The sequence below is a fragment of the Meriones unguiculatus genome, chromosome 4 (assembly GCF_030254825.1).
Source record: "Meriones unguiculatus strain TT.TT164.6M chromosome 4, Bangor_MerUng_6.1, whole genome shotgun sequence".
Classification (NCBI taxonomy): Eukaryota; Metazoa; Chordata; class Mammalia; order Rodentia; family Muridae; genus Meriones; species Meriones unguiculatus.
In genome coordinates, this window is record NC_083352.1 from 98,504,917 (window position 1) to 98,521,066 (window position 16,150).

General features: G+C 54.5%; 1 protein-coding gene across 3 annotated transcripts in view; it reads left to right on the forward strand.

The window, feature by feature from the left end:
• Positions 1-16,150, forward strand: part of Sez6l (seizure related 6 homolog like) — a 152,889-nt gene that overhangs the window by 90,079 nt on the left and 46,660 nt on the right. For all 3 annotated transcript variants that reach the window (XM_060382605.1, XM_060382604.1, XM_060382606.1), the window contains exons 2-7: positions 6,281-6,853; positions 8,252-8,385; positions 8,936-9,128; positions 9,664-9,849; positions 14,710-14,875; positions 15,657-15,823. In XM_060382605.1, coding sequence (XP_060238588.1) covers positions 6,281-6,853; positions 8,252-8,385; positions 8,936-9,128; positions 9,664-9,849; positions 14,710-14,875; positions 15,657-15,823 — 1,419 coding nt within the window. The remainder of the gene's footprint in view (positions 1-6,280; positions 6,854-8,251; positions 8,386-8,935; positions 9,129-9,663; positions 9,850-14,709; positions 14,876-15,656; positions 15,824-16,150) is intronic.

A 16,150-nucleotide genomic window follows, 5' to 3' on the forward strand; every position in this document is an offset into this window, starting at 1 on the left:
TCTCTTAAGGGGGAGGGGGGACAGGAAAGAAGCCTTCATGGAGAAGAGACCCCATTGCTGTGACTGATATCTTGGCTGGTGTTTGAGAATTAAGGAAGCAGACTAAACCCCAGAAGGGAAAAAAAATACCTATGCAAGGGAAGGGGTGCCAATGCCCCTCCTTTCAGATGAGGAAAATAAGCACTTTAAATTGCAGGCATTATAAGTCAAAATGCCCTTGATGTTCCTGACCTAGAGCCTGGCTGCTCTAAGCGTGGTCTGGCTTCCTGGGAACTACACTGTGAGTGTGTGAGGTTGGCCCGGAAATGACAAGGTTATTCTAGGTCCAAAGGGCAGCTCTTTCCAAATACTGGAAGCTTTCACATCTTCATGAAGTCGGAAGTCAGGAGGCTGCTGGAGTAGCAGACGGTGAGCTGAAGGGGTGTGGCTTGTAAGGTGCGGTGATAGTTGTTGGAAGCAATGTGACTCCAGAGAAGAAGCCTCCTTTGAGGCCTGCCCCCAGCCTAAGGCAGGTCAGTCACAGCTGCTGACAGTGGTGAGCTGTCCCCACGCGCCTGCTATCTGTGCCTCCCTCGGCAAAGCCGAGACCTCGTGGGCCCTGTAAAGATGAAACTCCGGCTTCATCCAGGTCCACAGGCAAGCAGGGTGATGCTGGGGCCTCTCTGGTCTACCTCAGGCCTCTACACTCTGCCCCTGAGAGTACCACCATGAAAGATCACCTGGCGGCTATTGCAGAGATGGCATGAGCCCTCAAGGCCATCATTTCGTGGAGGGACTCTTGCATGTCTCCCCAAGGGTCCAATGCTGAAGGAGAGTGCACTGGACTTTGATCCAGGGTCTTCCTGACTAGTCATTGGCTGTAATAGATATCACTGCTCTAACACCTACAAGAGGGAGTTTAGAGGAGGGAGGAGCCATTTGCGTTGGGTCAGAGCACTAAGGTAGGGAGAATGTGGCAGAGAAAAGTACTTGCTCAACAGGAAGCAGAAAGAGCCTCTGTGCTCATGGCACCCCCTCTCTCTCGGTTCCATCCAACTCCCCTAGGGTACTGGAGAGAGAGAGACATTTAGGCAACGCTCCTTTTTAAGGTGAGCCTCCGGAGAGGGTCAGCTGAGGAAGGAAGAGTCATCATGACTGCGACCCCACGCCCCTTCTCTTTGCTTCCTGGTCTGCCCGGGGGGGGGGGGGGCGGTGAGCAGGCAGCCTCACACCCACACCACCATGCCTTTATCGTTGTGATGGACCTTACCCTAAACCGTGAGGGAAACAGTGCCCACTTCCTTCTGTTGCTTCAGGCATTTGGTACAACCGTCAGAAAGATAACTAACTAATGCCCAGGTGTAGTGGGTGGGCAGGGCGAGGCAAGGCTAGAACCGGCCTGGGAGGAGCCTGAGGATGAGGTGGTAGTAGGGTTTTTCCAGGTGTAGCATGAGGACATGGCCATGTAGAGCGATGCCTACCCCCTGCCCCTGACACGTCAGAATATTCTAGCATTTACAGACTCAAGGGATGTCATTAGCCTCTGCGCACATGCTCAGTACCCTGAATCCTCCTCCTCGCCTCCTCAGTGTCCACCATGGCCCATTCTCTCTCTGCTTCTCCCTCCTCCCCTCCCTGGCGAATTCAGCAGACTCCCTGCTGGGGTCTGCTACAAGGGAATGTTATCACAGTGGGTGGAGAAGGGCCACAGCAGGCAGAAGGCAGCTCCCCTGTTACTTGGAGTTTCCAGCCTTCCCGAGACCCAAGCTGATGCCTGGTTCCTGACAGAGGGAAAGAAAAGAAGAGGGATGGGGGTGGGGGGGGGCAGTGCAAAGCGATGATGCCTCCCAAGTCAGAGGGCACGGCAGGTGCTCAGCCCATCCCTGGAGAAAGCAAATGCATCAGGTGCGGCTCATTAACAACGTTCCCACACCCATTTCCTGTATGATGGTTGCACTTGGTTTTCCATGTGTGTGTTCCTAAGAGCAGGGGCGCTCTGACGCAGTGATGAGGGGTGGCTGGAGGAGAGAGTTGGTATCCACTCCTTCACAGATGGGCTGGCGGAGGGATGGGTTGATTGACAGCAGCCGAGCTGAGTGCTGAGTGGGCATGATAAAGGAAGAGCCTGCCATGCATAACTGAGATTTCTAAGTGCTCTGAAATAGAGGAATGCATTTAACTCAGCAGTCCCTGGAGCTGGGGGAAAAGCCCATTAGAGCGAGTTATTAACTCGCTGCGTTTCTGGAGCCCAGGATCCAATTTAGACTGAGTACAGTGGGGCTTGGCTTTGCGCGGTGCTCGGCTGGCTGGCGTTTGAGCTGAGTCCTCAGGCTGCTCGAACTGCAGGCTGCAGGCTCAACTCATCAGCCTTAAAGTTGGCCCGAAGTTTGGAGCCAGCTAGCGGGATTTGCTTTGTGTGTGGGGTGGGAGTTCTTGGGTGGGCACGGTTTCGGGACAGCACCCAAGATTGCTTCCTGTGCGGCTGGCACCTGACCACCCCCTGGGCCCCAGAGGGTGGATGCAATGGTGGCGGAGTCATTTTGTCCATCTACGTGCTCCCTTCTGCTCCTGTTGGGGCTGAGGAGGTCATTATGGAGGGAGCACTCACCTCCAGAAAATTGTGGCCATATGGACAGGGTTTGGAGGTTCTTCAAAACATGAAGGTAGAACTACCCTCATGTCTGGCAACCCCAGGTCTGGCCAGTGCTTAGAGGAAATGCAGGCCATGTGTCTGTGAGGTAGGTACCTGCAGGCCAGTGCCTTCCTAGTGATGCCAACAGAGAGTGGAATGGAGCAACAGATAAGAGCACACAGCACATGCATGCCCACCCTGTCACCAGCACAGTCCAATACCAGCAAAGCAAAAGGTCTGACCCGTCACTGCCACTGTGGTCGAGGGGTGATGCCTTGCTTACAGGTGCTCCCCTCCTTCTCCTCACACTTCTTCCTCCTTCCCCCACTCCTTCCCCTCCTGCTCCTGCCCCCTGCCATCTTCCCTGCGATTCGAAGGATGGGCTATGTCTAGGAAGGGCCAGCTGAGTTGGCCACAGCGCCCAGCAACCTGTCAGTCAGTGTGGCCATTTGTCAGTCACCTTGCCTGACTCTGCAGAGTCATGGAGACAGACTGTCAGTGACTTGCTGCTTCCATCCCCATGGCACAGGAGCAGGCAGCCCTGACGTCATCCTGTCTGGCTGTACACTTGACCTGTCGAGAGAGGCAAGGAGACAAAGCACAGGTTGCGGCCTGCAAGGAAGCTCTGCTCAGGCTCCCAACCCTGAATGCACCCAAACTGTTTACAATTGGCCGCAGCTGGGTCCCCCAGGCTGGGCACCCTGACCTGTCACCTCCTCCGCATAAGCCTCCTGACCTGTGTCTCAATCCACCATCTACAAAGACAGTTGCCGTCAATCATGAAGTAAAGCCCCAGTGAGTGCGGGACGGCAGCTTTTTGAGCAAACCCACATCTCCGATCTTCTGGGGCAGATGGAAGGTCTCATTCTTTATAGAGGGAGCCGAGCTGCAGAAAGATGGATGAGCCAGCTCCCCAGCCCACCCCAGCCTGGGTGACTGCAGCTGGTAGGCTTTGAACCCACATCTCCGAAGTCTCAGCGCTGGACCAGGGATCCATGTTTGGCTCCTAGGTGACCTTGATCCACTCTCTTGTCACCCACCCCCTCCTCCTTGGTTCCCACTTCCTGCTGTTCTGGAAGGAAGGCTGGCTGAAATCAGTACCACCCAACAGGTGCATTGGTTGCTGCCAGGTGTAACTGTTGGGGTCCTCAGAGATCACACCTGTGCACCAGCTCCATGAACGTTAACCAGACTTTCCAACTGCCGCTCGAATCTGTTTAGATGGTGGCACCCGAGGGGCCAGAAACCATGGGTGGGGCAGCCTCTGTCTGCAGGCCATGGTCAAGGACAGCAGTCAGACCAAGCAAGGGCCACTGTCGAGAGGAAAGAAACTCTCAACACCTTTTCTGGCATTGTTCATGCTGCTCTGGCTTCCGAGGAGGAAGGCGCTATGATTTCCATGAGGAGAGCCGGCAGCAGCTGACACCTCGGATACAGACCTTCTTGCTGAGGGGTGACAGCCCCAGTGAGCAGCAGGGAGCTGCCCCCACTGGACAGCTGAGCAGTCTGAGGCTCTGGGGGAGCCAGCCGCAGATGGGAGCAAGCATCTCAGGGATGAAATGAAGTTGATTTCTGTAGCTCTGCAGGGCAGGCTGCTGGGCCAGCCTTCCTTGAAGAAACTGTACACACCACCGCTCAGCTTAGAGTTTTCCAGTTTAAGATGCTGTCCTGGCTAGTTTTGTGCCAACTTGATACAAGCTAGAGTTGTCTGAAAGGAAAAAATGCCTCCATAACAGCCAGTTGCAGAACATTTTCTTAATTAGTGATTGATGGGGGGAGGGGACAGCCCATCGTGGGTGGGGCAGCCCTGAGCTGGTAGTCCTGGGTTCTATAAGCAAAGAGGCTGAGCGAGCCATGAGGAGCAAGCCAGTGAGCTTTATTCCTCCAAGGCCTCTGCATCAGGTCCTGCCTCCAGATTCTGTCTTGACATCCTCTAGTGGAAAAAGGAGGAAGCAACTGAGGGCAGCCCCCCTTCCCTCCCTCTCTCTCCCCTCTCCCTTTCCCTCTTTCTTTCCTTCTCCCTTTTCTTCTCTCTTTCCCTCCCTATCTCTCTCTCTCTGTGTCTCTCTCGCTGCCTCTCTCTTTCTCTCTCTCTCTGTCTGTCTCCTGCCAAGGTATGGACCAGCAGCTCTGACGCACTGCAGCCCTCGGCCAGCTTCACTACCATGCCCCTCACTTGGTAGAAGGAAACCTCAACAGTGAGGCAGATCACGCCCTTCATCCCTAAGCGGCTTCTCGCTGGGTGTTTGGCCATAGCAATGGTGGAAACAACCAACACGCTGGTGTGCTTTATGTCACTTCTGCATGAAACACGTTGTCTTCTTTGCCAGTGTCTCCAGTGTTCTCTCCTTTTCCTTCTGCTGATGCTTTTCTTCTCTGCTGCACTCAGTGCTAGGCACACCCGATGGGCTGCTGTATCTAATACGCACATTGGCCATAACTATCCTTATCCAATAGGAAATAAGCCAAGTTTCTGGGAGCTGGAGACTCAGTGTACAAGGTCACACAGGACCAAGTCGTCACCAGAAACTTACAAGTCTGGGACTCAGATGTGGCTCAGTGGGTAGAGCCCTGACCTAGCATGTGAGGTCCTGGGTTTGAGCCCTGATATCACCTTAAGACTGGGCATGGTAACACGCACCTGTAATCCTAGCACCCCAGAATCGGAGGCAGTAGGATCAGGAAACCCAGTTCATCTTCAGCTGCACAGCAAGTCTGAGGGCCGCAGGAGCCGTAGGAGACCCTGCCTCTAAAAGAAAAAAAAAAGTGAAACTTGGTAGTTTGAGTCTAACGGGGCCTACTGAAGTCTCAGCTTTCCCTGAGAACATTCAATCCCGCCGTCTACTTTTGCTGTGCTGCTGTTTGTTCACCATAGGTGCTGCGGAGACCGATCCTCTGTCGGGAGAAAAAGAAAGTGCTCATTTTAAACCCTTGAAAGAAAAACCAGCGGTGCTGCCAGAGCCATGCCCTTTCAGCCACACTCTGACAGAGCTCAGGTCTTTTCCGGGGCTGGCAGTATGTGCCACTGTGACACTGGGCACTGCCGGCAACTCTATCCTGGTCACATGCAGGTCGACAAAGGGACCAAGGGACACTCAGTCCAGGGCACCGGGCTGCTAAGCCGTGAAGCTGAGTGGGCCTGGTGTATTCTATGCCTTTGTCTTGCAACCCATGTGTTTCAACATAATTCCACTGTAATTCAAAGTAGAAATAATCTGCAAACCAACAAGGTCAGAGGGTCCTGTCCACCCTCCCACCCTTGCCAGCTCTGGCCCTAGACCTCCTCCCTCAGGGTCCCTGCTCTAGAGCAAACCTCATCCCCATCACCAGGGGATGCTGGCACTCCTCATGAATCTGACCCTGAACCAATCGGCAAATAACTGTGTCTCCTGCAATGTCCATTCCTGCCTCACCTACAGCCATGGCCGCCATCACCAGACAGGTGCCCTGGCTTCTGAAGCCTTAATGCGTAGTGGGTCCCAGACTGGTGGACCTCCAACGCTTCAGGAAAGACAAACAAAGGAAGCAAGGAGAGGAAGGTGGAAAGGGAAACCAGTGAGCGTGCTGACCATCCAGTCTGGGGTGTCACCTTCAGAGGCCGCCCTCCAAAGCTGACAGGAGGTAACGCCAGCCCAAGCTAATGGTTGTATTTTCTCCTCTTCTCCCCAGATGTTGGTGCAGAGGGAGACACGCACCCTTCCACGGCCTATCTCCTGCCCTCTGCCTCACTGGAGAGCCTCCTGGAAGAGGGTGTGACATCAGCAGCCCCAGGTCCCCTGCCTTCCCAGGAAGCTCTGGAAGGGTCATTGCCCCCAGCTCTCCCTGAAGAGTCCACCCGCATCCAACACACCCCAGCCCTCAGGAAGGGCCTGCTGTCCCTGAAGCAGCTCAACTCGGCCCGGAGGCAACTGAGGCCCCTGGCTACCCCGACCACTCTGCAGAGACTGGGGTCCCTGGCTTCAGTGGCCTTGGGGTCCTCAGCCACCACCAGGTCACATGCCCCTGAGGACCCCGAGGAGCCCACAGCACCTGCGCCGTTGCAGATTGTACCCTTCACCCCACTGGCGACTACACTCCCTCACAGCCCGCAGCCTGCAGAGGCCCCTGACGATGACACCAGCCCGGGTAGCTCACTGGACAAGGGTGACAATGAGCTGACTGGGTCTGCCTCCGAGGAGAGCCAGGAGACCACCACGTCCACCATCATCACCACCACCATCATCACCACGGAGCAGGCCCCAGGTACGCTGCACTCACCCCACCCCGCCCCTCGCCTCCACTCCCACCCCTCACACACCCTCACCCCTCACACACCCCCAACCCCTGCTGTGCAGTTCATTTCTGAGTTTCCCATAGTGGGTGTGGAACTAGGGCCTTACCCCTGGAGGGAGGACAAGCTAGCACCGAACCACTCAAGTCTGACCATGGCTTAAAAGTGTTCAGAAAATGCAGGGGTGTCAGTCCTGTGATGCCCCAGACTTCTTCCTTGCCCTTATTTCCTAAGCCACGCAAGAGCCGCTCACAGAGCATTCTGTTGTGATTGGAGCGTAAGTGAGGAGGACGCTCATCTCCTCCACCTTTCTACGGAAGGGGCTGGAGCTTAGGTGGAAGCTGATGAGCAAAGGAGCCGTGGGGACCCCCTTCATGATGTGGATGGACTGCTGAGCCTGCTCTCCCAGCCTGGGCTTGGTGCCTCTCCACCTTAGGATTCTTCTCCTCTGGGGAGGGGCCTCCGCTGTCAGGCATGCATCAACTTGGCAGCTCGTTGTGTAAGGGTTAGGGTGCAGACCACAGAACTAGACCTCTCCGTGGGCAGAAAGAAAGGTTTATTGGGAAACAAGCTGCCAAGGCCATCTCTACCTCCAGGGGTGGGGCCGACAAAGAGAAGAGCAGAAAGGTGGAAGGCAGTGGGATTTTATCTGACAGTCAACAGAATGGGGTCTTTGAACTGAGACAGACTGTTTAGACTGAACTGGAACTAGATGCCCCAGCAAGAGGTAACTGACTTTTGGGGTAGATTATGGGGAGTTCCTGGGAATCAGAAAGTCACCTTTAGGCTTGCCAATTAACAACCCTTCTGTTGACCCAGCCAAAGACCTTCTGTTTGGGACATTGTCACCAGCACTGCCATTTGGGGGGTGCTGCTTCGGGCAAAGCAACTGAAGGCCGTCAGCGGGGTCTGGATCATGCGCGCTGTGTGAGCATGGTCCAGACAGGGCCCTCCCCGTGCTTTGGTTTGTCTGTGCTTCAGATGGGAATGGATGGTACTCTCTCTCTCTAAGGCTGAGTGGGGCCGCCCAGGATGGCTTGTCCCTGCCGTCAGGACAGGGCAGATTCAGCAAGAGGCCAATGCAGACAAGGCAGCAGCTCCCACTGAAGCCGATGGCTGCCGGGTTCTGATCTTGGTTCCCCTGCCCTTCCATGGACACCCCTCTCAGCCGCTCTTTCCCTGCAGCTTCTCCTTCCTGTTGCCCAGTTTTGTTCTTGTGTTGACTCCAGGGGTGGACGGGATGAGATGGGTCATACAGGAAAGCACAGACTGGCTAGAGGCCAGGCTCTGCCCCACAGCCCGTCTGTGAGTGAGCTCCTGGGCTGACAGCAGCACCCTGTGTCCTAATGGCAGGGCTCCTTTCTCTGTAGCTCTCTGCAGCGTGAGCTTCTCTGACCCCGAGGGATACATCGACTCCAGCGATTTCCCGCCACAGCCCGTCAGCAACTTCCTGGAGTGCACCTACAACGTGACCGTCTACACTGGCTATGGAGTGGAACTGCAGGTAGCCCAGGGCGCCCGGCTGCGTCCTCTCTGCTGACCTCCCCGTCATGTCTCCTTTCCTCAAGTCAGGGCTACGTCAGTCGGGTTTTATGGAGAGCGGGAGTTCCCAAGTGCATGGGCCACTGAAGCCTGAAGGCGTGATGAGGCCACGCTGGCAAAGCATTAGGATGTGGTACCCAGAAAGGAAGGCCTGCTTATTAAACATAAGCAGGCAGCACGCACAACACCTCTGCGCACGGGTGGGCACGGGTGGGCACGGGTGGGCATGGGTGGGCATGGGTGCACAGTCCCTCCCATGTGCCCCCTCCAACACAGACAGCGGAAATAGCAGTGAGTGCCTGGAGAGAGGGCAGGTGGAGGAGAGAGAAGTCCAGGGAGACATGCAGACAAGAGCGCCCCTCGCTTGCCAGCTCACCAGTTCACGGACAGGAGTGTGTGCAGTCGGTGGCCATTCAGCAGCCAGCGCGGCTGTGGGCTCCTCTCTCTGCCCTCTCTGAGCCACACCACTGCGGCCCAGCTCTGTCTACCCCTGTTTGCTCTGTTGTTCCCAGGTGAAGAGTGTCAACCTATCAGAGGCGGAGCTGCTTTCTATCCGAGGGGTGGATGGTCCCAGCCTGACAGTCCTGGCCAATCAGACTCTCCTGGTGGAGGGCCAGGTCATTCGCAGCCCCACCAACACCATCTCTGTGTACTTCCGGACCTTCCAGGATGATGGCCTAGGAACTTTCCAGCTGCACTACCAGGGTAGGTCTGCTGGGGCCAGCCAGATGGAGATGCTGGCCTCGCTTTCCTCCAACACCCGGCCACACTCTGGGCTTTTTCCTGTCAGGGAACTCTGATTAAAACCACAGAGTCCTCCTTTCTGACTAAGAGCAGTGGTTTTTAAGGGTATAAGAAGGACTGTGCATAATTTTGGAACTGGAGGGGGCTCAGGTAAAGGGCTTGTCGTGCAAGCATGAGGAGCTCCGCTTCCATCCCCAGAACCCACAGAAGAAGGCAAAGCAGGGCACACCTGTAGCCCCAGTGGTGGGAGCTGGCAACAGCATGATTCCTGAGGCTTGGTGGCACGGCGTGCCAACTTAGCCAAATCGGCAAGCTCCAGGCCAATGGGAGACCAGACCTCAAAAAATAAGACAGAGAAACAACGAAGCTGGCAACTCCAGCCCCCAGCCTTCCCAGGGTCCCCCTCTGTCCTTAACACAGAGCTTCTGCCAGGATGTGGGGCACACTGCTTCCCTGCCCACGGCTGATGCGTCCGGCCCTTCTCCTTTCTCTCCAGCTTTCATGCTGAGCTGCAGCTTTCCCCGCCGGCCCGACGCTGGGGACGTCACGGTGATGGATCTGCACGCAGGTGGGGTGGCCCACTTCCACTGCCACCTGGGCTACGAGCTGCAGGGAGCCAAGACTCTGACCTGCATCAATGCCTCCAAACCCCACTGGAGCAGCCAGGAGCCCATCTGCTCAGGTACCACCCACATCCAAGTACCACCAGCCAGGGGATGGGAGACAGCACCCTCTAGGGCAGCGGCTCCCAACCTTCTTAATGCTGTGAGCCCTTAATGCATACAGTTCCTCGTGTTGTGGTGACCCCAACCAGAAAATCATCTTGTTTTTCATAACTGGAATGTTGCTCCTGTTATAAATATTCATGTAAATACCTGACATGCAGGATTTCTACTATATGACCCCCATGGAAGGGTCATTCAAGGCCTCAAAGGAGACCCGCTGCTCTAGGCCATCTGGAGAAACCTCTCGGGTGAGGCTCCTGCCCTCCAGGCTGCATTGTAATAAAATGCCCAAAGCACGAGATCAGCTCCTGAGGACCCCTATCACAGCACAGCGCTCTGTGCCACCACTCTGTCCAGCAGGAACCTTGCTCATTAGCAGTTGCTCAACAGTCTCCTTGGTGGCGGAGGCCATCCTTCTTAGCATAGTCAGGATGCTCAGCCTTCGTCAGACATAGAGCCCCACCCACACCTCAGCAGCCATCTTTCCTCCCCTCTGATCTGCCAGTTGCTAGGTCTCGTGTAGGCGGCACACAAGTGGCCACACACGTGGCTTCTTCCACTCGCCGCAGGGTTCTCAAGATCTACCCGTGTTGCAGCACATATGAGCACGATGTTCCTTTTCATGGCTGAGTAACATTCTGTCGGGAGGGTTGTGCTCTGTTTCATTGGCCCGTCCATCTGTGAGCGGACATCAAAATTGTTTCACTCTTTATCTAAGTGACTGCTCTGCTCTGAACGTGGAAATCAGTTTTTATTTCTCCTGAAGACCGTTCTCAGGGTAGAGCTGCCAGGTCATACCTCGTAACCCCTCCAGGCCCACTCTGCCCGTGGCAGCCTCACCGTTTCCCCTTCCCCCTGGCTGGACAGCAGGTCCGTCCCCGGCAGCCCTCACTGGCTCACTTTATTCTGTGTTCTGTAATCAGCACGGTAGGTCTGTAGGCGCCTCACCATGCTCCCATGCTACCCTGGTAAGGGCTGCCGTCACGTGTCTTCTCAGGTGTTTGCATGTGTTCTTGCAGCTGACACGCTAAAGAAAGGGCTCTTCAATCCCTTTGCCCATTGTTCAAGAGGCTCCTAGGCTGTCGTTGTACTGTGTGCACTCTTTACATGTGCTGAAGCAAAACCTTTTTGAGGTACGATTTGCAGGCCTCCCCTCATCCCTGATCTGTGGTCTTCTTTCGACCTGTTTATATGACCCTTTACACTACCCTTTTTACAACAATGAAGTCTGACTCGCCCCTTATTTCCTTTGCTGTCTGGACTTTGCAGGTAGCTGGTGCTGTTTTGTCTTGTTTTATGAGATTAGTCAACATGAACGCCAAAGTTGGTGACACCCACCAACCAAGGTAGCCTGATGCCCTCTGGTGGAGAGAAGTGGATGAGGCAGGCCTGCAGGTGGAATCCTAGACTTGGCCCGTGTGCCTCTCATCTTTGGCCCGTGGGTCCGTCACCTGCCAGCACTCACGAGCTTCCACTGTTTACTGGGCTTTGCACTCACCATTGGAGCTATGAGGGCCCTGCTTTCTTGGAGTTTCTACCCTGGAGCAAGATACGTGTCTTAGTTACTGCTCTGTGGCTGGGAAGAAACATCATGGCTAAGGAAACTCTTATTTAAAAAAGAAAAAAAATCATTTAATTGGGGTCTTGCTTACAGTTTCACAGGGTTAGTCCATGACCATCATGGTGGGAAGCAGACAGGCATGGCACTAGAGAAACTGAGAGCTATGTATCAAGATCCACAGGCAGGAGGCAGAGAGAGACACTAGGCCTATCCCGGGATTTTGAAGCTGCCAAGTCCACCTCAGCAACAAACTTCCTTCAGGGAGGCCACACCTCCTAATCCTTCCCAAACAGTTCCAGTCCCTGGTAACTAAACATTCAAATATATGACCCTATTTGGGGTGGGGGGCATTCTTATTCAAACCACCACAGTATGTGACCACATAAGAAAACATGGCATGTGGGGGTGGAGCAGGGAGTGCCAGAGAGGGGTGTAAAGATAGTGTCACAGAGCAGGTGAAGACAGGAGAAACTCTGTCACCATGAGAGAAAGGGCTAAGCAGCAAGAGGTGGTGGTAGGCCAGAGACCAGGGAAGGAGTCCCCAAGGAGCCGGGCTGTGGAAGCTGAGTGAGAGGCCACAGAGTAAAGGCAGGGGATAGAAGTTGCCCCTGCCAGTGAGCCAGCCTGTGCAAAGACCCAGAGGTGAGGGGTTCAACAGGTTTGAGAAAGTCAAAGTTTATCAGCACCACTTGGGAGGCAGAGGCAGATGGATGTCTATGAGTTCAAGGCCAGCCTGGTCTACACAGCAAGTCCCAGGACAGGCAAGGCTCCATAGTGAGACCCTGTCACAACAAAACAAAACAAAAGACTATGCTGGCATGTCAGAAGATGACAGGATGGCACAGGAAGTGGCAGCCTGCCCTTCACGAGGGACTGTCAGGGGTGAGACCATGTCTCCCCTGTCATTCTAGACACACCTCGGGTTCAGAGGGCTCCGCTGGTTTGTGGGAAGTCTATCGCAGGTAGGTGGCACAGTGGAGGTCTGAGCCTCAGGCTGATGCTGACTGACAGAGGGACAGTGTCCCTGGGATGGAATGAGAAGGGAATCCTGCCCTCAGGAAGAATGGCTTCTCTCCACCCTGTCACACAGCTGAGTCCCAGGCAGAGAAGAGTGATCAGACTTTCTCTCCTGCTGCCAGCCCAGTTCCATCATGTTGTCATTCATCAAATACTCCGCGAACGTCTACGCGGTGTCAGAAACTGAGCCCTCCACCCCAACCCTGGTCCCTCTCTGAATCATCAGATGTCACTGTGAAAGACAGGCCACGAGGCATCGCCAGCCGGCATCCCAGTGGCTCCGCTTGTTAGCTGTGTGCCTGGAGCCAGCGAAGTAAATAAATACAAATTATTGTTTACCGAGTACACACTACAAACTATATCATCTGGTTCTGGGACCAAGACTAAGACCTCACAGTCATCACAGCCAAGAGCCCAAGCTGTTGTGAAATATGTTTGGCAGAGAAATTCTTAGAAGGCAGGAAACGGAGAGCCGTGCCCCCCATTGGTGAGGTGTGAAGAAGAACACGGAGGATGGCAAGGAGTGGCTGAGATACATCCACTTGTGTGCCCACCTGGGGTGCACAGAGCCTCATGGGCTTGATCCCCAGCCCGTGCGCAACCTCAGCTCTCAGGAGGTGGAGGCAGGAGGATCAGAAGTTCAAGGTCATCTTCAGCTACACAGGGAATTTGAGACCAGCCTAAATGGACTACACAAGACCCTGTCATTAAAAGAAAAAAAGCTGTGGGGCGGGGAGGGATATCAAAGAAAGTTGCTGAGGAGAGGGGACCTGAGCAGGGACTCCCAGGACATGGGGGAGGAGCCAGGAACAGCCTTTGTCCCCAGAGGAAGAGACAAGCTCCATAACTTAACTGGGTGATCTGGATCCGTCTGCTTGTGCTTGTTTCTGTTCCTCTGATGCTGGGAGAGGAAGTAGGGACTAGTGCTTGGACCAGAACACTTCCTATATGTCCTCCATCCTCGTTAAGGACCTTTGGATCAACTTTCCCAAACACCACATTAAAACAGACCCACACTGTGACCCCCTGAGACCAAACCCCAGCACCTCCTCTCTGCTGTAGCCTGACAGCTGTGCGGCTCTCCCTCGGGCCACAAATCACTTAGCGGTGTCACTTCAACATATTACTTTAACATAAAAGTGTTATATGGCTCTGGCTAAAAGAAAATTCCAGAAACACAAATGTACAGGAGACGGGAACAAATCACTTTTATATTCAAGGGTCTCAACCTACCCCTGCAGAAGGCTCACAGCAACAGGCCAGGCAGGCCGTTTGCTAGCACGCTTCTTCAAGCTCTGGGATTCATTCGTCAGCAGTCTCTGAGAACTTAGTGTTTGATGGCTCCGTAGAAACCCGATGTGTGCTCCGAGACCCGCTCCAGTTCTGGTTTTGAGTTTGAGGATGAAGGCGGAGCTGAGCAGCCTCATCTACAAGTCAGTTCAAATCTCCAAAGCTTCCCGTAGGATGAACTCCCAAGGCTCTTTTCTGGGTCAGGGTGTTCCGACATAGTTTTAAAACCGTTTCTGCCAAATTGCCCTTTGGGACATGATTACTATCCACCTGTCCAGTTACTCATTGTAAATAAGGAAGACCATGCCTGTTGCCCATGCTGTTTTATTGCTATTTTTTTGCCTGCCACTGGGTGGGTGAAAAGAACACAGCTGGGGTTTCTTCCATTCTTCCATTGCTGGAACATCTCCACGCTAAGTCCTAAATAACATGCTCATCCTGTGAACTGCTCTAGTCTGCCCTTGGGAATCGTTTCAGAACTGAAAGTCTAGGAAATCAAGCCAGCGCTATGGTTCAGTGACTTAAAGCACCTGCCACCGAGCCTAAAGCCCTGAGTTCAGTCCCCAAGACCCACATGGTGAAAGGAAAGACTTGACACCTGTGGGCTGTGCTCTGACTTCCACAGCAATGTGACATGAGCACAGGTACACACACACAAATGAATGAGTGAATGAATAAATGAGTGAATGAGTGAATGAATGAATGTGAATTTTGCAGTGACCGTCTAGGCTCAGTCGGCACCACAGAGCAGTCTTTAAGTGGAGGTGCTCCCTGCAGGGGCACACGGGTGTTGGTGAATCCAGGCATGGAGGGTTTGACAGGACAGCAGACCTGTGTTCCCAGCTCCACCCTAGCTAGAGGACTTCAGTGGGTGTGGTCAGGAGAGACAAGCCCACCAAGTCCTCTCTGCTCTTCCCTCGCCACCTCACACCTCGCTTTCTGCACACAGCCCCGTGTGGAGGAGAGGTACACAATGCCACCATCGGCCGAGTTCTCTCCCCCAGTTACCCTGGAAACGCCAACGGCAGCCAGCTCTGCGTGTGGACCATTGAGGCTCCCGAGGGTCAGAAGCTTCACCTGCATCTCGAAAGGCTGCTGCTTCATGAGAAGGACAGGTGAGCTGTGCACGCCGGCCTCCCCTCTCCAGCTTAGAGAAGGTGAGGTGTGTCGTCTGGGTGTGGCTGAACCCCAGAAAGGAAGCCCTGAGGAGGCTGACAAAGAGATTATGACCCCTCTGCTGGCCATCAAGAGAATGGGGCACTCAGCAGGAGAGAAGCCTACCTGAGCCACACATACACACCACACACACACACACACACATGCCACACACACACACACACACACACACACACAAAGGGCTTCCTCTTAGGCATCTCTTTCCTGAGTGGAATAAAGAGTATATTTATTGAGCACCTCAACAGTACAAAGCCATAATTAGGCTCCATGGAAAACAAGCACAACACAAATGGTGTTGGCTCCTGGGAAGACAGGAAGCAGAGCTGGAGAAGCTCTGAGCTGCAGAAAGCTGGGTAGGCTGGGTGACAGACTGGGGCCCACAGAGCCCCCTGCAGAGTGAGGCACTGCCTGACTACACATTGCTGGTCAAGCCCCACCTCTCAGCCCGCAGTGACCCATGACCCAGTAACTACCCCTGGTGTCCCTGCACTCACCACAACCCACCCTCCATCCCTGAGGGTCTCAGAACAAGCAGGCAGTCTCCATTTCTGTGAGGGACAAGGAAGACTGAAAAGGCGAGATCTGAGTTCAGATAGGAGACCCAAAGTCAGCACTCTCCACACACGCTCTCCCCTGTGGCCTCGGTGTCACCACTGACCCTGGAAGAAATGTCGGCATCCCTAAGACATGCCAGCATCCCTCTGTCCTTTCTCCCGCCAGGATGATTGTCTACAGTGGACGAACGAACACATCGGCCCTCCTGTACGACTCACTCCGAACAGAGAGCGTGCCCTTTGAGGGCCTGCTGAGTGAGGGCAGCAGCATCCACATCGAGTTTACCTCCGACCAGGGCCAGGCAGCCTCTGCCTTCAACATCCGCTTCGAGGGTGAGGAGCCCTTCCTTGTGAGGCCTGGGATGGGACATGGGCGGTACTGAGGGTGAAGGACCCAGTGCCAGACTGGCCCACAATCTCCAGGAGAGACTTTCTGTTTTATTAAAACCATCTTCCCTCTAAGCACCTCTTGTGCCTGGTGCACCCCCCCCCCCCCCATCACTCACTCACTCTTTCCTTCTTTTCTTCTTTCTTCTGAGTATGGATCTCATGTAGCTCAGGCTAGCCTCAAACTCAATAAGCAGACCAGGGTGACCTTGAACTTCTGATCCTCCTGCCTCTCCCTTCCAAGTACCAGGATTATAAACATAAATCAGCATG